Source organism: Myotis davidii, unplaced genomic scaffold (genome assembly GCF_000327345.1).
Source record: "Myotis davidii unplaced genomic scaffold, ASM32734v1 scaffold570, whole genome shotgun sequence".
Lineage (NCBI taxonomy): Eukaryota > Metazoa > Chordata > Mammalia > Chiroptera > Vespertilionidae > Myotis > Myotis davidii.
In genome coordinates this window covers 1,110,694-1,134,587 of record NW_006283631.1, presented here as the reverse complement: position 1 = coordinate 1,134,587, position 23,894 = coordinate 1,110,694, and the positions used below count along the sequence as shown (strand labels likewise).

At 39.3% G+C, this 23,894-nt stretch overlaps 1 protein-coding gene across 1 annotated transcript in view; it reads left to right on the top strand.

Annotated features, from left to right (window-relative positions):
- The window catches only part of PPM1L (protein phosphatase, Mg2+/Mn2+ dependent 1L), a 263,103-nt gene that overhangs the window by 197,399 nt on the left and 41,810 nt on the right, over positions 1–23,894 (top strand). Inside the window, exon 2 of the mRNA XM_015565466.1 lies at positions 3,026–3,200. Within this exon, the coding sequence (XP_015420952.1) occupies positions 3,026–3,200 (175 nt within the window). The remainder of the gene's footprint in view (positions 1–3,025; positions 3,201–23,894) is intronic.

Below are 23,894 nucleotides of genomic sequence, written 5' to 3'. Positions count from 1 at the left end.
CTAGAATATGGCAAGAGAACCTGACTAGAACCTGGTGACTGAACCTGGCTGGAGAACCTGGAGAACCTGGCTGGAGAACCTAGCAAGAGAACATGGACACAGAACTTGGCGGGAGATTGTGGCTAGAGATCCTGGCAAGGCTGCTGATCAACTGAATGCTGTCTCTGAGTCTTTCCTTCTTCGCCGACTCCGTCCACACCTTTGGGGACCCCTGGACCTGCTGGGGTTGGACCAGACTGCGAGAGGGCACTGGCTGGGCTGAGGGACCCCCCCGAGTGCACAAATTTTTGTGCTCTTGGCTGAGGGACTCCCCAAGTGCACAAATTTTTGTGCACCAGGCCTCTAGTTAATAGATAATAATACAAGAATAAATGTATTTCATGTGCTCATAACTGTAAACCTACTTCTGCCCCATCCTGTATTATTGTTTCTGAAATAGATTATAAGAATATGCAATTTAGAGTTTCAACTTCTAGAAGCTCTTATCATTGATTAGAGAACAGATGCCATCCTATATTTAAAATTTTTTTTGCTTTATTTTTGAATTCTAGTGAAATTTTAAATTATTCTTTGTTTTATATATTACTTTTGCAATAATTCCAATTTCAGTTAATATTACAGCCTGTACTTTTAATTAAGATATAATTGACATTATATTAGCTTGAGGTATACAACATAATGATTTGATATTTTTATATATAAAGAAATGATCACCATAATAAGTCTAGTCAACATCTATCACCACACTTAGTTACATCTTGTGTGTGTGTGATGAGAACTGTTCATATCTGCTCTCTTAGCAACTGTTAACTATACCATACAGTATTATTAACTATAGTCAGCATGCTGTACATTGTATCTTTAGTACTTATTTTATAACTGGAAGTTTATGCCTTTTGACCCCTTCACCCATTTTGTAACATGCCCCATCCCCCACCTCTGGCAACCACCAATTGTTCTCTGTATCTATGAGTTTGGTTTCTGGTTTGTTGGAGTTTTTTTTCTTTTTTTAGATTCCACACATAAGTGAGATCATATGGTATTCGTATGACAGCCTGGTTTTAAGCATAGGTACATGCTTGAGAATAAGGATTTACTGCCATTTGAATACATTTAGAGCATCACCTCAGTATAAAAGGTGATTTCTTGAAATATCTTGACAGAATCTAGTACTTTGCTAGAATTATTTCTTTCTGTTTTCCAAAGAATCTTTCCCAATGGAAAGAACTCTATATATGTAGTTATACTATTTTAGAAATGAAATGCCAAACTATAACTTCAATATAGTAAAAAATATAAATCCTGTTTAAAGACCAATATCAGAGTTTCAAAAAAGTAGATCAGTGGACATAATTGGAAGGAAATGTGTGGTATGCTTTCAGTAACACAGAGCACACCAATATTTATAAAAATATGCATTGTAGAATTATTCATTATAGAATTACTTCCTGTGCCTCATAGATATTTCCAAGGGAAAAAAGACAGATGTTACACTGAATAGCAAGGTCATCTGAGTTTAAAAATAGTTATTTTGCAGTATGCCTCTTCCTTGTCCAGTATTAGGAGAAAATTGTCATTAATCTCTAGAATTAAATATATAGTGTTAACATGTTGAGTCCATTCATATTTTGTGAAATAACTTTATTTGTTCTGCAATAGGTGGCTAGCAGGTAAATTAAGCAATGTTTGGTGATATTTTAAAGTTGTAATTTCACCAACAACTTAATTAGGGGATATAAATATAAACCTGGAAATAAAAAGTATTGTATACTATATTTGGCTACTCGAAGACTGAAAAATAACTTTCCAGTGGACTTTTCCTGGGAAGTCAGTTGTTTGTTTTGGCAAGTTTCTTTTCATCTTAACTTGTGCAACATTTAAAAGAAAAACTATGAAGGTTACAGAAATTATATTTTAAAGGTAATTTTTTTTTAATTACAGAAAATTTTAAAAATAGGTTAAATTATATAGGTGTGCTGTTCCTTATTCTGGGCTCATACCCCAGGAACAATTCTTTTTAACAGTTTCTTTTACTTCAGTTTCTAATGGGTATGCCTTCATTTATTTGATCAAATTCACAGCAAGGAGATGTTAAACTCTTGGCATTCTTAAGAAATATGTTTTAAGAATTTCAGTCTCTGATTCATACATGCCACTCTATCACTTAATTTCTTTCTTATAGTTCTGTTTGGTTGTGTTCTCGGCTGGAAGGGGGAAGAGTGTGCTATCTCCCCAGCCCCCCAGACGAATATATTAGAATCTTCAGGAAGGTCTTTGTCACAGTATACATGCCTTTCTTCCTACCTCCAAGGGAAGCATGCCTACTGGGTTGAAAATCACTGCATGTAATTTCAGATGTCCCTGGTTGGGAGTGCGTTGTGAGATAGTGTAGAAGCAGAACAAAGTCAAGTTAAGAATAATATGTATAGAAAGGCCGAGACATTTCATTGGTGAACAGTTCTTTTTTTTTCTGGCTAACAGATATCATTGTCTTAGATGTTTTCTTTTTCCGTTTATCCCACTATTCCATTATCAGCTCGTGCAGAGGGCTCTCCGTTCTCTTCCCTTCACAAGAATTCCTGCGTGAGCATTAATGAGTAGAAAACAACAAAACAAAGTAGAGATATGGCTGGCATAGCATAGACTGTCTTCTGCTGAGACGAGCGACTGGCTTCTGCATTCTAGACAAGGGCAGTCATATTTATATCCAGTAAGATTACTATGATGGGGCCTTCAGAGTTCAGTGGGATAGTTGTTGAAACTTCGAGTACTAACTCCATGAATGGCAAACTAAATCTATCATCTTTTAGACCTTTCAACCTGGTAGAAAACTCTTAGAGGTCTGTGATTCTGCCTATTTGAAGAGTCACCTTACTGGGCACAGTGGAGACTAAAAATGACAAGGACATGGTTGTCTAAAGGGTTAGTGCCACCGTGCTTTTGAGTTCTCACTGCAGCACGTAAAACGAAGTAAAAGGGCTAAGATGAGACATACTAATTTTTTTTTTACCTGTTTTATTTGCAGACTGCAGCTGAATATGTAAAATCTCGACTCCCAGAGGCCCTTAAACAGCATCTACAGGACTACGAGAAAGACAAAGAAAATAGTGTTTTGTCTTACCAGACCATCCTTGAACAGCAGATTTTGTCGATTGACCGAGAAATGCTAGAAAAATTGACTGTATCCTATGATGAAGCAGGTATGTTGTCTTTCATACACACACAGTCACACGATTTTTTCTCCCTGCAGAAATTTCTTTATACATTGGTTAAATTTCGGCCCTTTTTCTGAGGTAGAAGATGAAGGGCAAACTAGACCCAAAGTTAGATCGTATGGATTAACAGTGAGTTTCTTCTCTGCGGTTTTAGTATAAAAAATTTCATCAGGAGGTTCCTAAAAATGTCTCTTAAATATCAAATTCCTTTTACAGTTTTGCTCTTTTTTTAAAAGGAAATTTCTGGTCTTTTATCAATCATGGACTCTTACTGATTTAATCCTTTGAAGTGTCACTTCAATTTCAGATACCAGTGAAAACTTTTGCATCTGATAATCCAAGGACTATTATTTGCTTCAAGTATTATTTTTTAATTTTAGAGAATTTCTTTTATAAAGAGGTGCCATTTTTTCTTAAAGTTTCAAGCTGAACTTGACTTTCTTTTTCTTTAACTCCTTATGTGAATCCTAGCTCCCCTTATCATACCAGATACTTCGGTTCTTTGCCTCCCATAAGTTCATCCTATCCAAGGGAGCTTATTATTGAAGGCATAGACAGACCTCCTTATAACACCATTTTTATTTATTACATGGTCTGTCTGCTAAAACCCAAATTTTAATGAAACCAGTGCAATATTACTTGGAATTATTAAAATATTTAATAAAATTAAACTTAGGAGAAATATCCTAATTAAAATGGTCATACTGCCCACCCCTCAACAAAATGGAGAAGAAAGTATAGGACAATAACGTTTCTAATAGTCAAATGTTGGTAGTATCAATCCCTATTACTAGGACCTTCTGTTTTTATTTCCACAAGGAAGTTGTTAGCATGCATCTCATTTTCTTTCTCCTGATCCTAAGCAGTCTCAGTGCTGATGTTCTTAACATTTGATTTCAAGCTTGAATAGCAGACAGAAGAGTAAATTAAAAAACAAACATTATGCTACACATGCCTAAACAGTAATGCAATTTTTTTTAGTTATTAAGCTGTCCCCATTTATATTCTGCCTTATTATCCCTTTGCCTCCCTCTCAGACAAGATTCACATTTCAAGCCTTGCCTAAGACATCTCTTCTCTCTCTGATTCTTCTTTACTTCATTAATTTTCCAGACACATTGGTTTCTTCTGCCTGCTGGGTGGTTAGATATTTGGTTACTGTGTTTGCCTCGTTTTTCACATTCTTGTCTTTGGAATTCTCATTCATCTCTTCTCTCACCCCTAATGGCGTAAAGGCTATGGTTGGCCCAATCAACATAATATTTAAATATTTATAGCATCTCAGAGATCATGGAACTCATATGCTTCACCTCCTTCCTACCCCCCTAATCATTTTATGATGGGAAAACGGAGACTCGCAGACTTGCCTGCAATAACACAAGTTACTTAGCTATGGAGCTGGAACTCCAACCTCCTATTACAAATCAAGCCAGGCGTTCACTGCCAGAATGCAGGTTCTCACTCTTTCAGTAGGCATTTGTCCAATGCATAGTGATATACTAGGCAGCTGGAAGAAAGAGGGAAGGGTTTTGAAAAGGCAGAGAGGAATTGGAGATGTTGAAAATACTTTTTGTTTTTAGGTTATCCTCACTAAGGATATTTTTTTTCATTGATTTTTAGAGAAAGTGAAGTGGAAGGAAAGGAGGCATGAGGAGAGAGAGAGGAGGGGGAAGAGAGGAGAGAGAAACATGTATGTGAGAGAGATGCTTCTATTGTTGCTTCCCACACACTCCCTGACCTAGACTGGGAATCGAACCCACAACACACACCAGCAAGGCAGATCTTGTTTAAAGTCTAGCTGGAGAGCTAAAACACACATATGTGACTTCTGAATAAAAATTCCTGAGGATTTGGGGAATGAGTACACTCTATAGTATTCACAAGCTATTGGAGTTAAGTTCTTTAGGGGAGGACATTGGTTTAAACCCTGAAGGACAAATGATGAATGTAGGTTTGTGCAGATAAGAGAGATGCAGTTTTTGTGAGGAAAGGGCTCAAGTAGGCACCAAGGTGAAAAAGCTAAGACCCATAGACCTGCTTACAGTAACAGTTACTTAGCCATAGAGCTGGGACTCCAACCTCCTTTTATAAATCAATCTGGGCTTTCACTGCCCTACTGCAACCAGCCACAACTTCCCACCATTGAAATTTTCTACTCACCTGCATGTTGTTGAGCAACTACTGGTCTGCAGAGGTGCTCTTGTACATGGCCTTTGGGAGCAAATACTTTGACACAGAATTAATGTATCAATAAATTTGCAGCATGAAACAGCAGAAATCACTACAGGATTGAGAGTAGAAAATCTGAATTCCAGTCTTTTCCTCTAGCTTAATGGTGACCTTTAGCAAATTAATGTCTTAGAGCCTTGGTTTCTTCATCTATAAATTTGGGCTAATAATATCTCACAGGGTTATTATGATAAGAAAGTATGTCACATTTGAGGAAGTCCTTAGAAATTATGTTAGAAATGTCACTCATGCCAAATGAGAACAGATTTATGATCTTTTTATCCCACAGACCCGTTTACAGCACTCAGAGGTTTTTCTTGGCATGTCGTCTCTGGGGAGGCAGAGGCAAATTTTTAAAAATGATCTTCAGAAGCTTTGAGAAGTCAAGCAACATCTATGTTAAATCAGCCACTCCGGGCTCAGTGTGCCCTTGGTCGTTTCTGCATGAGGTGACACATTTGGTGGGGGCTAGTTATGTATGAGTCAGTGAAGGTCATTGTGTGTTGTAAAATCTAAACTGCCTTCTGCTGCACTACCCACATCTTAATAATTTCATTCAAAGAACAAGGAGAAGATATGAAAAGTCATTGCTATTAAAATGAAAAATAGGTTATCATAATACAAAGGAGTCAGGAAATAGAATAGAAGAGAAGGTACCTAATACCTTTAGATATAAACATCTTATATGAAGACAAACATTCATTTGTTTCAACTGCTTACCTTCTTTCCATACTATCCAGTTTTTACTTGTTCACATTCTTAATTCCGCTCTCCCAGTTTTAGGAAGTGATTAATTATTAATTAGAAAATGCCCTTCTTTGTCTGTGGAGAGGTTAATTTGCCTTTCATGCTCATCCACTGATAAATCAAGGCTGCGTGACAGTTACCACATTTGTGGTTTCTAAACTTCTAAAAACCAGTTAATGAAAAATCCTTAGACACTTGTCTAAAACCATTGGCTCCGAACCTTTCCTCCCTCCTCTCTCTTCTGTCTTTCCCTCTCAGTTTCCTCCCTTCCCCATTAAACATATTTGCTCCCAAAGGCCATGTACAAGAGCACCTCTACTCTTCCACCATTCAACTATCTAGATACCTGACTTTCAGCAAAGAAATGGGAAGGAAGCAAAAGCCACCCTCTGCCATACTATGTCACAGAAACTTTAGATTCTCACCTGGAATCTATATATTTTCACTTTAAATCATTCTCACCTGTTAGATATTTTCCGATGTGATATTTTTAAAAATTCTTGTTCTGACATTGAGTATTGTACTTTTATTACAGAAACAAATAGAAATAAGCGGAATGGTATAATAATAGAATAATAATTATCAGTAATCCTGTCATTGTAAACATTTGGTACATTTCCCTCACTCTAAGCATTTTTGAAATGTTATTGATATCTAGCAGTTTTATATCCTACATTTTTAATTTAACACTATGACATAAGCTCTTCTTTATTTTATTAAAACCTCCTCATGTGATGATCATTTTAATGGCTACATAATATCCTATTCTTTTAAAGTACTACTTACTAACCATTCTCCTATGTTGGACATTTGTGGTTTTGTGTTTGCGAATAATGCTGCAATACATATGATGTGCATTTGTCTGTATTTCATATTACTCTAAAGAGCAGATTTTAGAAAACCACAGTTTAGAATTAGAATTAGAAGGTGGGGAAAGGAGATGATACTGGGAGCAGAGACCTGAGAGCAGCAAGGAATAAAAGCAAAGAGCAAATTCATAGAAATCTACAAAAAAAAAACCAGTTATCATATTCCCAGCATTGTGCTGCACTCTATGTCAAGTCGGCATTCATAGACTGTAGTATATAGGGTTAACATCATTAATCTTCATAATGATGACGTTAAGTCACAGAGAAAAGGTTTAATTATACTCTCTGTATAAAAATAGGAATTGTGTAAACCATTTTAGAAGGATTTTCATCCAAATGGTTTATTTTTAAGTTTTGATTATTACAGTGATTATTAAGTTTTGTAGTATAATTGAAAGAGGTCTTAGAACCAAAAGACCCAGATACGATTCCTAGCCCTGCTGCCAACCAGATATAAGACCTTGATTAAGTCACTAAATCTCCTTAAACCCTGTTTTGCTATAAAACAAAGGAATGAACAGGATCTCATAGATGTCTTCCATTTCTAAAACTATGATTCTGGTCTCTTGGCAATGGAAAACTCAGGTGGCCATAGCTTCTGCAGGGTAGCATGTAGCTTCTTCTTGAACTTTCTGCTTGCTCCATCATCTTTCTCCTGTCTCTTCACACAGCCCATGTAATTTACACAATAATCAGGCTCAAAGACCACTATGCAGTCTTTCTGTCATCTGTCCAAGAAGATGCCCAGGCATACTTTTGTTGGTGGGATGGGAGCCAGGCAAAACTAGATTTTGAAAGAAGAGGCTCTGGGCCATCATTCATGGGTCCTCATTAAGATAGCTTAGATATTTTTACTAGCATTTATTAATGCTATAGAGTAAGAAAATATGGTTTGAAGTTGATCTATTAATATTTTTATTTCAAATCCAAGTTTATACACATTTCTATAGATTCAGCTTAGACACTAAGGGAAGCAGTGGCATGGTTTGAGAAGTGATCAAAATAGCATTTCCCACCATCTCAGAGAACATCATTAACCTAAATATTCATTGTTTGTTATAGGAAGCAAAAATATGAAGGGTTGAAATAGCAGGAGAGGGAATCTTTCCTTTCGTTGTTTATTTTTGTGCTGGTATATTATTATTCATGTTTCCTTAAGCAATGTTAAATTGGTTTTTTAAAAATATGTTTTTATTGGTGTGTTGTTGTTGTTTTAGAGAGAGAGAGAGAGGAAGGGAGAGGGAGAAAGACAGAGAGAAACATTGATATGAGAGAGAAAAATGGATCAGCTGCCTCCCATATGCATCCTGACCAGGGATCAAGCCCTCAACCTCGGCATGTGCCCTGACCGGGAATCCAGCTGATGACTTTTCAGTGCATGGAACGATGCTCAACCCACTTAGTCACACTGGCTGGGGCAAATTGTTTTTCATTTATTTTTAAGTTTGGGCATGAATAAATAAACTACATATTCTCTTGTTAAGGATAAAGTAATATGGCTTGTGATGCCTTGTGTTTGAAAGAATTGGGAGGAGAGTAGGCCCCTTTATTTGAGAGTGATAGTCTCTGTTGCACACTCAAGCACCCCCAGGCCTGGGAAACGGCACTTTGGGAAAAGCTGAGTATACCTGTGGTGGGTGGATTGGCCAGTGGCGGTATCTTGTTGCAGGCCTCCAGACAGTTGCCTAAGTTTCAGCTTAGATCTTTTTCTCAGAGTTAAACCTAAGACCAGCGAGGATTTTATTTCTGCTCTTACTAGAAATCCACATAGCTTTCCAATGAGCACAATTTCCTACCATATAAAACGAGCACTTACAAGTAGAAAGTGAACCAGGCATTGCAGGTGAGGGAAGGAGAGGACTCAGCTGGCTGTTTATTGTGTTCATTTGGGCATCAGTTAAAGCCGGGGACTACAAATCCATTTCCAAGTGTCAGGCAATCACACAACTTTCCCAGAGGAGGTGAGAAAGCAGCGACAGCATTCATTTTTCAGCCTCTGCTTTGTGATCCCCTGATGCAGCTCTACATTGGACATTCCTGAGAGCTGAGCCCAACCAAAGCTACCTGCAGGGAAGACACACCACGTACTGTACTGTACTTTTTGGAGAAATAGCTTTTTAGAGGGTGGGGGAATGTGCTCTAAGCAATTTAGAAAGTAGCTGGAGGGTTACCTCCTATTGAGCTTATTTTATTCTTTGTAAAATAGGTGGTACCTAAAAGTTCATCTACGATTTAATTGAGCCATTATTGTCAGAGTAATCAGTGATCTCCGAAGGAAAGCCATTTCCTGACATGGGGGGTGGGGGGCGGGATTGAACACACATCGAGAAACCAAACTCAAGAAAAGAGATTGTGAATTATTTAGAGCCTTTTCAGGTTTTCCAAGCACATAAAAAATATAGTAAAAGGCATTTGCAGGAAGTTCTTCACTCTAACAAATAGAGTGAATTTCTCAGTAAGTTTCTCAAACAGGTCCTAAGGGAAGAGGTGGCACTAAGGTTTCTTTACTTTATACCTTCAATCAGGACCCGGTTTCTGATCTCAAAAGATATTCTTGCCAGAGGCTTGCTGATAGGATTTGGAAAGAAGAAAAAAACAGGGACCCAAAAGAAATTTAAAAAGGGAAATTGAATACTGGTCATGCAACCTCTGACTCCAAATTCTGAATTTCTGTAAAAATATTACTGTATTATTTTTTCACTATAATAGTATAGTACATTTAAAACATTTCCCCAACTCCCCTATCAGCCCTGCTCTGTGCGTGATAGGGGGGAGCTCCCCAACCCCCTGATGGGCCCTGCTCTGTGCGTGACAAGGGGCAGCACCCCATCCCCCTGATGGCCGGCTCTGTATGTGACAGGGGTGGCGCCACAACCCCCTGATTGGCCCTGCTCTGTGCGTGACAGGGGGTGGCACCGCAACCTCCCCATCGACCCTGCCTTGAGTGTGACAGGAGGTGGCACCCCAACCCCCCAATCGGCCCTACCCTGAGCATGACTGAGGGTGGCATCGCAACCTCCTGATCTGCCCTGCTCTGTGCATGACAGGGGGCGGCGCCCCAACTCCCCAATCGGCCCTGCTCTGAGCCCGACCAGGGGCTGCGGGGCAGGCACCTAGGGATTGGGCCTGCCCTCTGCCACCCGGGAGTGGGCCTAAGCCAGCAGGTCGTTATCTCCCGAGGGGTTCCAGACTGTGAGAGGGCACAAGTGGGGCTGAGGGATACCTCCCCCCCACCACCAGTGCACAAATTTTTGTGCACTGGGCCTCTAGTTATTAATAAGTAGCTAATACAACACTATCACTACTACTTAAACATAACCACCATTTTTAGTATATTTACTTCTAGTCATTTTTCTCTGGTGGGTTTTAATTATTTCACCCAAATTTTTATACCTTCTTTCATCAACATTGAAATATAATTATATTTCTCCATGCTCTTAGAAGCTACTCATAAAATTAATTCATAATGGCTGCATAATGTGGATATACCACCATTCCTATAACCCTTTAATATTTTCAGCACGGTCCCTTTTTTCCGTGTTTTAGTTCTCGTCACCATGTACAATCCCTGAATTTGGAGGTGTGTTTCTTATTTGTGAAAAGATGAGAATAGCAACTTGATTAGCATAAACATAATGAAGATGTTTGTAATGCAGCTAGTTTTTAGTTATATAGCAGCGGGAACAGAGGACTTAAATAGGTAGTCAAATTCCACTTATAATCAGAGAACTTCTGGCCAATAATATCAATCTTGTTAACCAAGCTGATTTGAATTTCTTACACTTCCCCTTTTGTAGCATGGATTGAAGAAGCCAAAAGATAGGGAGTGGGGGAGTAGTAACTAAAAAAAGTGTCTTTTCATCTACAAACTAGAAAACTGACAAACGGACAACCGTGGAAATTCAAACCCAAACGTGTGATTCTCACGTCTGGGGTCAGTTTCTGTGTCTGTGGCGAGCCATTGAACCTCTCTGATTGGTTTCTTCAACTGTAAAATGAGGACATTGGATTAGATATTTTCTTAGGTCTCTTCCAGCGTTGACATTGTATGGTTCTGTCTTCAGTTCACTTAGCATTCATTGGCTCATTCATTTATTCACTCTGTAAACATTAACTGAGCACTAATGAGCCAGGCACTGTGCCCTCCTCTGGGAACACTGGGATGACCATGTGGCCCTTCATTCGGTGTGTGTGTGTGTGTGTGTGTGTGTGTGTGTGTGTGTGTACTTCTCTGTGCATGTGCATGTGGTAGTGGGAGGCCAGGGAGAGAGACAGTGGTAGAAACGGGTGACTAGAGTAGAGAGAAATCGGTGCTGTGTTCAGAGGACAGTAGATACCCAGAGGAGGAAGGAATTAGGTTTAGGATAGAGAAAAAAAAATAAATATACTTATTTATTTCTCTTAAATAGGTCAGAAAATCATAAGAGAACCCATAAGTCTCGTGAACTGTTCATCTTGCACTTTAATTAATGTCCATTGCATTTTTAAAGGCAGGTTTATTGTCATGCTCTTTTCTTTCTTTCCTTCTGTAACTGTGGTTATATGCCAATGCCTTATACAGACTTATTCTTGCCCTCTGCTATAGCATCACCTTCCATAGTCTAAGATTTACTCTCCAAATAATATTAATTAGTTTACATTAGCTTATCTCAATGTTTTCAGCATTGCCTGTTTCCTTATGAGATCTCCAAATGTGTTTTTTTTTAAAAAAAGATAATTCACGTAGAGGATTGTAAAAGTACTTTGATGAGGAAAACACACTGATCCAAGTTTTGCAGTGAACAAAATAAAATTTAAAAATTTTTAAATTCTGGACACCACAGGCTAACACTGAGATTCTGAACCAGGAAGTGCCACCTCTGGTGATTAGCACATTTGACTGGAGCCGTTTATCTTTCGAATCAAGTTGTCATTGTTAGCCACAAGGGAAGTAATGTTACTACCTGCTCTGAAGTAGTGTTTGATTGCGATGGGCTGGAGAAAATGTGTGCACTTCAAAGAAAATAATTGTACCGGGTGGTCACAATTTAGAAGGCATTGACCAGCCAGCGACAGGATGCCGATGCTATCTGTATCTCTTTCTTTCTTTCTATTGGAATTTTGTAGCCAGGATTCTATAGACCTTGTTGGGATGCTCATAATAAATTTTAATGAGATCCAAGTTAGTGGTAAGACCTTCAATCTGTCGGGGAAAATAGGACAGTGTTTAAAGTGCCCGAATTCCTAATGTACTTCACTGTCCATTTGTATTAGTGAGAGGTAAGCAAAATGCATCCTCTGGCTGGCTTCCAGACCGGGAAGATCTGTGATCAGAGGCAGCTGGACTGCTGTTTAAAGCCATATCGTAAGATGTTGAGTTTAGTCTTTGGAAGCTAATAGACACTGAAGTTTTGTCTGATAAATTGCCTCCTGAAAGGCACTCCTTGCAAGTCACCTTCTAGTGCCCAGAGGTGTTCTCTTTGTGTTTATTTCTCTAGTTAATGTCCTTGTCTCAAGGCTGTGTGGCTTAAGCCATGCTGATGAATCTGGTCGGATGAAGAGTTTCTACAGTATGTGCCCTCAGGAGGCACCTGAATGTGTGAAGTTCTGCAGTCAATCCAAGGGAACTGTAAGCCGACTACACAGAAATCACTAGGACAAACACTGTTCATTCACACAAACATTTACTGTACTGAGTTCTAGCTGGGTGCTGAGAGTCTAAGAAATGGAAAAGGACAGTCGCATTAGAAGCCTTCTCCCTTTGGATGTATTGCTAATCTTTCCTGTGGTCTCTATAAATCTGTCTTCTAAGTTCTGCTTCAAAATCACACTTTCACCTGAGCCTGGCTTTCCATTCCTCCGATCTCAGTCTTTCTCATCCAAGGAAGTAGCAAAATTGCATTTTTTTATTATTTACATTCTACTTGCTTCCTGAAAGCTTGATTTACCATACATCCAATAACAATGTTATAATAAAAATAGAGAATCAAATCCACAAAAAGAGAAGGAAGCAAATATGCTAACCATGAAGGATAGACAAAATAAAACAAATTTTCACTAGAGACGACTTCTCTTCTGGTATTAAGTTTATGGGGACTTTTTCACAAGATACCCTGTATACGGGGCATTAAACATGATCTCCACTTGAAAGCAGAGTCTGAAATGAAAAGCTGAGTGCAGCTAGTTAATTCAGGAATATGAAGTAAGGGGCCTTGGTTGTGAAACAAGAAACAAGGGAAAAGAGAAAAAGGGGAAGCTACTAGGAGGATACACAGTGGCATTGGTCTCCCCTGAGGGCACCTGCTGAGGAACCTTCTAAGGAAGCTTATGAATGGGGCTCAGACCCATCCACTAGCAGGTGAAGGGGGAAGCATTTAGCTACTAGTGCCCTCCCCTCATTTGTTGAGGGTAGCTCCATTTACATTAGCTTCCCTGCACTCTGGTTAACATATGCCTGAATGCTAAGTGGGTTCTTCAGCCCCCCCCCCCCCACACACACACACACATTGGCATCAGGGGAGCTCCAAGGAAGGAGTCAAGTCAGCATCTGGGCTGAACTGGTCCCTATACCAGTAGCAAGAGAGTGTGAAATGGTGCATAGGAGATGTCCCATATAAAAATGCAGCAGGTGAAATCTTAAAACTACTTTACAGGAAATACATGTGAGTTCATCATATGGCCATTTCTTGTGTAACCATCATCTATAAAAGCTGAGGATACATAATTCATGTTTTTTTAAAGCTCCTGTATAAGCATGTGGCTATGTCCAATGTAGAGCATACTCAAATGCATTTACAGAAAATCTTACATATAGCAGAAGACAGAAGGTGACTGTGCTTTGTTTGATGTAACCGTTCTCAGCTTCCCAGCTCAAACCAAAATAAATAGACTAATCCTCATTTTTATGATGAATGAATTGAAGTCCCCCGGCCCTACAACCTGAGTGGCACAGTGAGATCCAGCTTTCAAACTGGGTTGTATATTTTAATGTAAGTAAAAAATAATTGCCTTCCATAGATAACTCACAATAGTGATTATTCTGGAGAGAAGGAGCTGGGGAAGGAGACTTAATTTTTTTTTTTTTACTGAATCCTCTTATTGCACTGTTTGAATTTTTAACTTTGCCCATGGACCTTCTATTTTTAAAAATTTACAAAAAATAAAAACTAAAGAAAATCTTCTTAGTACATTGACCCTTATCTTCCATGCTGGAAATAGACTATAAATAAGGCAGAAAGCCATTCACCTTGTTTTCAATAAAGCTTTTCACTAAATCATGTATATTCCTAGAATAAGTAAAAAAAAAAAGAACTGAGTGACAAGGACAGCCATCACGGAACTGCAATGTCAGGGTTAGAGAAAGTGGGTATCGAGACCAACTCAGGACTGGGCCAAAGAGCACCTGGGTGCCAGGGCCCCCGCTATTGGGTTCTTAGTAGTCTTCATACCTTGAGCCAGAGCTGATCCTATAGTCCAGAGAGGGCTGGTTTTACTGGAAAAAGAAGAGGAAGAAGAAGAGTATTCATGGGCAATGAGCTGTTGGGGATTCAGCAGTTCCTGATCTCACTTCCTGTTGGTTGCCTCTGCTTCACCTCGAGCTTGATACTCATGTGTCTGGCAAGTTAACTGACTGGCTGTGTTACTTGACCTTTTAGTCGCATTCCTTCTTTCCTGAACGACAGCCAAACCTCTACTGATTTTCTTACAAGGAAGTACAGTATAATGGAAAGAGCCTAGGCTTTGAAGCCACCAAGCTTTGTGATAATTCCTTATGGTATCAGACCTTATGGCGCTTCTTCTGAGAATTAAAAATAACATATGGAAAATGATGGACGTATGGTAGGCACCCTAAATGATGGCCTCTTTGTTGTTATTTTTGCTGATACTTAATTTGGAATGTATTAGTTTGGTATGTAAGGGTATTTTTTCTTTTCTTTTTTTTTAAATATATTTTATTGAGTTTTTACAGAGAGGAAAGGAGAGAGAGATAGAGAGTTAGAAACATCGATGAGAGAGAAACATCGACCAGCTGCCTCCTGCACACTCCCCACTGGGGATGTGCCCACAACCAAGGTACATGCCCTTGACCGGAATCGAACCTGGAACCTTTCAGTCCGCAGGCTGACGCTCTATCCACTGAGCCAAACCGGTTTCGGCTCTAAGGGTATTTTTTCAATCCCCTTCACGGTGGAGAGGATTAACTATCTTGTACTTTGCATGAATTAACTTCCTAACCAGGGCACAGCAAAAACCAGCAAAAGACTGGCCCTGTCCTTGTCTTTCCTTGCCCCATCATGGGTGGAAAAGCAATTCCTCAAGTTAAGTGTTTTTACTATGTTTTTAGAGTCTGTTTTTTTTTGTTTATTGCTTTTTCCATTATTGTATATTAGTTATCTCCTGCTGCATAACAAATTACTTCAAAATTGAGTAGCTTAAAACACTAAATGTTTATTATCTCACACATCTTCTCAGTGTCCAGAATCCTGGTTGATTCTCCCGTGAGGTTGCGGTCAAGTCGTTAGCCAGCGTAGCAGTCTCTGAAGGCTTGGAAGTCCTCTTCCAAGCTCACCCCTGTGGCTTTTGATAGGAGGCTTCCTTCCCCCATGGGCCTCTCTACAGGTTGTTTGTACATGGCTTTCCTCAGTGTCCGTGATCTAAGAGAAAGAGCAAGGGAGTACCTGAGACAGAAGTTGCGGTCTTTTATAACCTAGTATCAAAGTGACATGCCATAATTTCTGCCATATATTCTTGGTCACACAGACTAACCCTAATTCAGAGTGGGAGGGCACTCCATGAGGGTGGGAATACCAAGAGATGAGGTCACTGTGGGCATCCCGGAGATAGGCCACCACAATCTGTGTTGTAAAAAGATCTATTTTGACTCTGCCAACTCCTTCATCTCCCCCTCTCTATTATCATCACCTTTTCCTCTCATTTTTTAATCACTACCTACATCTGCTTCTCTTAAGTCCAAAGCTGGAGTGTTCAACCCTGGAAACAGCACCAGGATGACCTTAGGATTGTTTAGACCCAACATCCTTTTCTGTATTTGCGAGTTATGTTTAATTAGTGACAGTGCCTTCCATGTATCAGTTATCAAATATTTTGATGATCACTTCTGACTCCTCAACCCACAAGGATATTTCTTTCTAGAGTTTCTTAACATAATGCATAGTGTCTTAGTCTGTTCCAGGTGCTATAACAAAATACCACAGACTTATACCACCCAGCTTAAAAATAACAGAAATTGATTTCTCACAGTACTAAATTAGGCTGAAAGTCCAAGATTAGGGTGCTCTCGTGGTCAGGTGAAGGCTCTCTCCTGGGACATATGCTTCATACTTCTTGTGTCTTCACATGGTGGATAGGGCTATGGGGATCTCTAAGGCCTCTCCTGTAAGGGCACTAATCCCCTTGATGAGGACTCCACCCTCACGATCTAATCAAGTCCCAAAGGCCCTGTCTCCTAATACTATCATATTGGTCATCAGGATTTCAACATTAGAGTTTGAGGACGAACACACATATTTAGACCATAGCACCCACATACCTCTACAGATGTGAAATTGAAGCTAGTTTTTCACAGCAGTATCCTCAATGCTTCAAGATAAAGGCATTATTCTCTAGATTGTAATAGCCTTTCTCTCTCTCTCTCTCTCTTTCACTATTCCCTCACTACTCATCCTTCATTTTATTTTTTCTCTGTTTATTCGTATGTTCTAAAATGTAATACATTTAAATTTTTTATTCTTATTACATAATTTGATTACCTGTTTGTTTTTTAATTTTTAAAATGGATGAGTAACCCTAGCTGGTTTTGCTCAGTGGCTAGAGCATTGGCCCATGGACTGGAGGGTCCCATGTTCAATTCTGGTCAAGGGCACATACCTTGATTGCAGGCGTGTGTGGGAGGCACCCAGTCAATGTGTCTCTCTCACATCGATGTTTCTCTCTCTCTTTCTCTCCAACTCCCTTTCACTCTCTCTTAAAAAAAAAATCAGTGGAAAAGTGTCCTCCTCGGGCGAGGATTAACAAAAAGATAAAATAAAAGAAAAAATACAATAAAATGGATGAATAGAATAACTGGATAGATTGTTTCTATATTTGACCCAGCAATTGTCTTCAGTAAAAAAAAAAAAAAAAAAAAATGTTTCCTCTCCTTTCTTTATTGCTTCTTGGATGCCTTTTCTATAATGTAGAGAAAAAGTGAAGAAGCAAAAACAAGGAAGTCACCGATTATCTTGTCTGCCTCTTCCACTTCTCACTATGCCATAATTGCCCTTGCTTGTGGTCCTCTACTTTTCTACCAAAGCCCCATCTCAGATTCTTTGTTCCCAAAGAAAACAGCTATAAACAAGTAAGTCTCTAATTGTGTCAGCATTAGGGGAGAAGAATGTGGATGACATAACAACTTTCCCCACATTTCCTAGCTGTTTCTTTGCACCTAGATTCTTTTAAAAATGTTTGGAGAAAAACATTATTTTTGAGAAAACTCATATATTTTTAACCTATCACTCTTTTCAAATTGCTTTCCAAGCCACAGGAAATTCAATCTGAGATTACCCATTAAAGCGCTAGGAAAAATGAAAATGCCCTCGCGGAATTAGAGGTGCATTTGATTTTTGCACTCATGATTCAGCTTGTGAAAAGTCTTGGCCTACATAAATAGAAAAATTCATCCAAATTTGCCTACTTGTCTGCAGGCCTACATGTATTTTAAAAATCAGACCTGAAAGTGTTATGGGCCTGGTGTAATTGCATTTGCAAATAAAATGCAGGAAGGTCTAGTGCTCAGAGTACAATTAGGAGTGTTAATTTTCCCTTTTTGCTGTAATGTCAGTAATGCCAAGCCTCTTCCATGGACTGTACTTCCCTGTAAACCTTCCTCGGTAGGGGAAATCAGTATTCCAGAGCTACCGAAGAAAATGAACTTGTCTAAAAACAGTTCTCTGTTGACAGGATTTTAGCAGATATTTATTTATTTATATATTTAGAAACATAAAAGCTTTACAAAATACAATGAGGTCAGCTATGACATCTGTGGTCAAATCTACTTCTAATCTGTAAATCCCTGACTAGCTGCAGTTGGGCTAGTTTTTAAATGGAGATTTTGAAGGCTTACTGAATTTATGACATTCTCAGCATTTTATATCTCTGAGCACTTGGAGGCCTGCAGTTGCATTTGGTGCGCTGGCATCAGCATACTGTCCCTGGTGCCTGCTGGGTCTTTCTTGCTAGAGTCTCAAGTGAGTTTCTGTTTTGCCCTGCTTTCATTTGTCAGGAATTGTTTTCTAACAGGCCAAAATAATAAAATTGGTTTACTATAATACTCTTTACAGGAGTGCTTCTCAACCAGGGGCAGTTTCCAATCTATCTCCCTTCCCTGGACATTTGACAATGTCTGGAGGCATGTTGATTGTCACAGCTGAGGAAGGGGAGTGGAAGGGAGGGCAGGTGGTATCTAGCCAAGGATGCTGCTAAACATGCTGTAATACAGAGGACAGCCCCTCACAGCAAAGAATTATCTGGCCCCAAATGTTGATAGTGCCAAGGTTGAGAAACTGCTTTAGAGCAATAGTTACCAGCCTTTGTAGCATATTAGAATCACCTTGGGGGCCTTATGTTCCTCCTGCACCCAAGTAAGTTAGAATCTCCGAGCAGTGGGGCTCAGGCCTCAGTATTTTGTAAAAGAGATTCCGTGCCCAGCCACGGTTGAGAGCTGCTACTTTGGAGCAAACATTTTTAGAGGACATGACCAGTTTAGGCATAATCCCAGACAGTCTCTTTACGGAAGTACTTGAAGGGATTAAAATGTGGTTTGATGTATTGGACAATATCCACAACATGGTATTGTAATGAGTTTCCAATGAATTTTCAATAACTTTTTATATTCTCTAAAACCAGCACTTGAAACTTGAAAAAGTGCTATTCTCATTGCCACATTGGAAGTTTGTTTACCCATGGTCCTTTCTAGCTAATAAAATATGTTTTTTCTCCTTCTAAGTGGAGATAACAAGTATTTACGGGTAGCTCTGGTCATAAAGTTCTCTCAGATAACGTTTGGAATGTTTGCACCAGTAATGATTTGTTTTCCTCAAAGGTTTCTCGTGTGTCTTTATGGCTTGAGGAACAAGTCTCATCACTATGCAAAGGAGCTAAAATGCTCTGGCTAAGAATATTTTATTCAAATTTGCCCTTTCATCCCTTCCTTAACCATTTTATCTCACCCCAAATTAAATCTTAAATGCATTGATAGTCACCCTGGACTCTAAGCAGATAAATATTCTCCAAGTATTATTAGTGTATAACTTTTTATTTTAGATGCCTGTGTTGATGGCATAGGTTCTCAGGACTCCTGTTCCCCCACCACCACCAACTCCCCCCCAAAAAAACAACCCACAAACAAACCATAAATGCATCTCAAAGCTTTTGACAGTCAGCATAGACTGAACAATTCTTAGTGATGTATTGTATCGTAAAAACCATTCCATTTATGAAAACCAACACACACCTGCCTAGTAAACAAAACAGTAAAACTGTCCTCTTCCACATTTGTCTCAGAGCCTTGGTGGAGATCAGGTTGTTGCACTCTGGAAAACATCCAGCTTCTTTGAAGAAATAAGAGTGTGGTGTAACTCACGGAGAGAGCCGTCTGATAGTTGGGTCATTAACCTCAAAGCTACCTGTTCCCCCTTAGCTGGATCCCAACCTGAGGCCAATATACAAGGGAAAATATGATCAAAGGGAGGACAGAGAGAAAATAGACAGTGGTCTTACTTGATTATTTCTTCTCTAAATTTTTCAAAAACATGACCCAGGCCTTGGAAAAGGTGTATGCAAGGGAGGGACCTTCATGTTTCAGCTTCATTAGCTTCAAGTTTATCTGCCTCTGGCTAAGGGCTTATTCTTCCTCTTGACTTAGGAATTAGACAGATGATTTTTATTGTAGTTATTAGGCAGTTACTATCATTTCCGACAGTAATGTAGAAATGAGATACTCTGATTACATTTTAGACTAGGCCATAAAACCCAGCAAAGGAAAGTAAATGTCTGACTTCAAGACTCAGACAGAAGCAGGATATTCAGGGCAGTCCAGCACCTAGCACCAATCACTCCAATCCAAAGTGAGAGGTGAGACAGGCAAGAGTCTAAAGCAGTGGTTCTCAACCTTCCTAATGCCGTGACCCTTTAATACAGTTCCTCATGTTGTGGTGACCCCAAACCATAAAGTTACTTTCGTTGCTACTTCATAACTGTAATTTTGCTACTGTTATGAATCATAATGTAAATATCTGATATGCAGGATGAATTTTCTTTGTTACAAATTGAACATAATTAAAGCATAGTGATTAATCACAAAACAATATGTAATTATATACGTGTTTTCCGATGGTCTTAGGCGACCCCTATGAAAGGGTCGTTCGACCCCCAAAGGGGTCACAACCCACAGGTTGAGAACCACTAGATAAATTCCTCAATATGCGGAGAAATGCATGCAAATCTGATAGTGGTAACTAAGCTCTCATATCATAATCTGTTGGATACTATTTCAAAGTCTAGTTAGACTTGGAATAAGTGTTCCTAGTTTAACCCAAACTGGCTTTAAATCCTGGCCAACCAGTTACCAGCTATGTAACTTTGAGATAACTACTTAACTTCTCCAGTTAATAGTTTCTTCATCTGCAAAATGGGGCTAATAAAGAATGGTACCTACAATATAGGATTACTGTTAAGATTAAATGACACAATACATGTAAAGCAGTGTGCAAGGATAACATGCATGGGATTGTTTACTTCATTATTATTGTTATTTTTGGCTAAGGGAAGTAGATTTCTTTTTAAAATGGGTTCCTAATATATGGGATGGATGTGTACCTGAGGACAAAGGAGAGGATGTGATAATGTCATGCCAAGGATGTTTTCTGAGTTACTATGTGGAACATCCCAGAATTCAAAACAAGTTTCTCAATGTCACAAAGCATGGAGTAATAGTTAGGCTTTATAAGGGACAGAGGGACCTTATAAGGCCAAGATTGGCAAGAGAAGGTCTAGGTTCCACATACTCTAGCACTCCAAAGAGGTGTGTCCATGGCCAGTGCTCTCTACCAGACTCATCATGGTGCCAATATTATGCGGAGAAACCACATCTTCATACCCCATGTTATCTTCCTTTTTCTATTACCAAGTATAAAAGCATTCTTCTCACTGGTGGATACCTATACTTCTCAAGCAATGTAGATTCAGGTGCCCGCTTTACAGGTGTTAGCTGGGAATACCAGCTTCCCAGCCTCTAGACACCTTGGGCCATGAAGTTGTAGCCCCTCTGGCTGGAGGAAGAAACACTAGATACTATGGGAAGCTTTCAAGATTGCCTTTTCATGCATACGTCTAGCACATTGAAGGAATGGCTAAAAGGTAGGGCTTCACTGGGAGTATTGGCCGGAGTGCCAACTCATGGGCTCATTAACATGGGGGCCAAAAGATAGTCAGCCTGTTTATATGGTAATGCAGTGTTTTAAGAGATTGGGGGTGGGGGGTTCCTCCGAGGGAATGTCCAGAAAATGATCATTCCAAAGTCAAAGCAGTCAAAGGCCTGCCCAGATTCAAGGGAGGGAACAAAGACTCTACCTCTTCATGGGAGGAGTATCAAAGCATTTGTGGCCATTAAAAAAGATCGTTACATTGGGCTACCAGCTTCACTTGTTTCTTGGTTTGAATTCTTTTCTTTTTAATTTTTATTGACAGTATTACAGATGCCCCCCCGCAACTTCCCCCCTTCCTTTACCCCCTTGCACCTAGCCCCCACCCCACCCCAGACTTTCTCCACACCATTGTCTGTGTCCATTGGTTATGCATATATACATATAAATTCTTTGGCTAATCTCTTCCTGTCCTTCCCCTCCCCCTAGATATGTCAATCTGTTGCCTGCCTCCATGCTTTTGGACCTATTTTGGTTTGAATTCTTGAACCAGGGGATCTGATTGGCTCAGCTCATTGTATGGATGGGTTCCTTTGTTCCTATCAGCTATGGTGAAGGGGACAAGCTTACGTATTTAGTAGAACATCTCTTACCTGGCTCTGGAAGAGGCAGGTTCTCTAAGAAGACTTCATGATTGAGGAGGAAATAATGGGATCTCTAGTGTAGACACTGCCAAGTGTAGCAACCATATTCCTGCCTTCCATGAGCAGTTTGATAAATAGAGGGAACCTGGAAAAGGGAGAAGGAATAGGGCAAATGCCATGAGCTGACTGAAGGTCATAGGAGGCACAGACTCTGAAGAGCATGGCATTTGAGTTGTTTACATTTATAGGACATCCACCAGAAAGTAAGTTCTGGAGGCATTCAGGTTAAGCAGTTAGTGAATGATGTGAGAAAATCAATCTTGTTCTTGAAATGAGAACAGATTTGACCTTGAGCAAAATCAAAGAGTGATAGACTACTTCACAGCTGCTATAGGTTTCCAGTTTTTAGAAGCAGATGTTAAATATCAGATTTTCTTGGCTTTTACTCTGTCAGTCCCAGTCAATAATTAACAACACTGAATGAAACATCTTTCCTCTGAGATTCTCAAGCTGCTCAGCTGATCAGCTTGCGAACATCCTGGGGTAGTAAGCAAAGGAAAAATATGGTTTCAATTTTGGTATGTGTGCTACTAAAGCAGGCACTAAAAAGAAATAGAATGTTTTCTAATCTTCCTTTCTGCTTAGGAGAACGGATTCATGGGAAGGTTAGTAACTTTCTTGGGGTCTCAGAACAACTTAGCAGCACAGAATAGCCAGTCTTTAACTACCAAAGCTTTCCTGGGAACCACCATTTATGCTCTACTTACCTGCTGCGTCTGTTCAGATAGAATTTGTAGTGGTAGTGCAGTTAGCTGAACACATCTGTCTGTGCGATTCTTTGTGCTTGAGAAGAGGGCAGGGAATGTCTGTGATTTTATAAACTAGTTCTGTGGATCTCTTGAGCAGCATATTTTAAGGGGGATCAAAACCTTTACTAGAAAAAAAAAAAACACATTTGCCATGGAAAGAAGTCATGATTCTTTTGTAGAAGAGATCTAACCAGGGGCAGCTGATATAAAACCAATGTGTTGATTAGAGTGAGTGTTGATACTCATTTCTTATGTCAAGGGAAAGAAAGGAAGAAATAGACGGAAACAAACAGGACAATTCCTTAGGAAAATCAGACATCTGAAGAGTAGAAGGACTTTTCAGTGCCTCATGTTGGAGGCCTGCCTTTCCTATCAATATTTTTTAATCTGTTTACTTACTCCTTACCCATTACTACCTCCCCCCCGCCCTTTGATTTTTATACCACCAGGTCCTGTAAAGCCAACATGATGATAAGTTCCTCTGGAGTGGGAAGTCAGAGAAAAACAATTTGAGTATTTCTTTCCTCTCTTTTAATACTTTAAAACAGTCATTCTCACCTTTACAGAGCCAACACTTTTTAAATAAAAAATGCTTTAACACTCTATTATCCTGAAGTGAAATTTATAGGTAATATTACATATCTATATGCATAATGTTTTAAAAATTCAGTGAAATGCCTTAATAATATAAAGGGATAAATAATAATATAATAAAATTATATGTATTTCAATATATAAATATTCAGGTATGACTGTGTTAGAAAGCATAATGGTATGGTCAGATGCCTGCACTGTGTTGCTTGTGGTACCTCCCTAAGTACAATAGCTACGGATGCAGACTGAAGGTTGGATTATTTTGACAATTGAAATACAATGAGTGGTGCTGTTGTTGGTGAAGTGATTTTTCCAAGATGGGACTAATTCTTTGTAAAGTTCTGAACAAAACAGTGTAAGCTCCTCTTAATTTTCACAGTGATGGCAT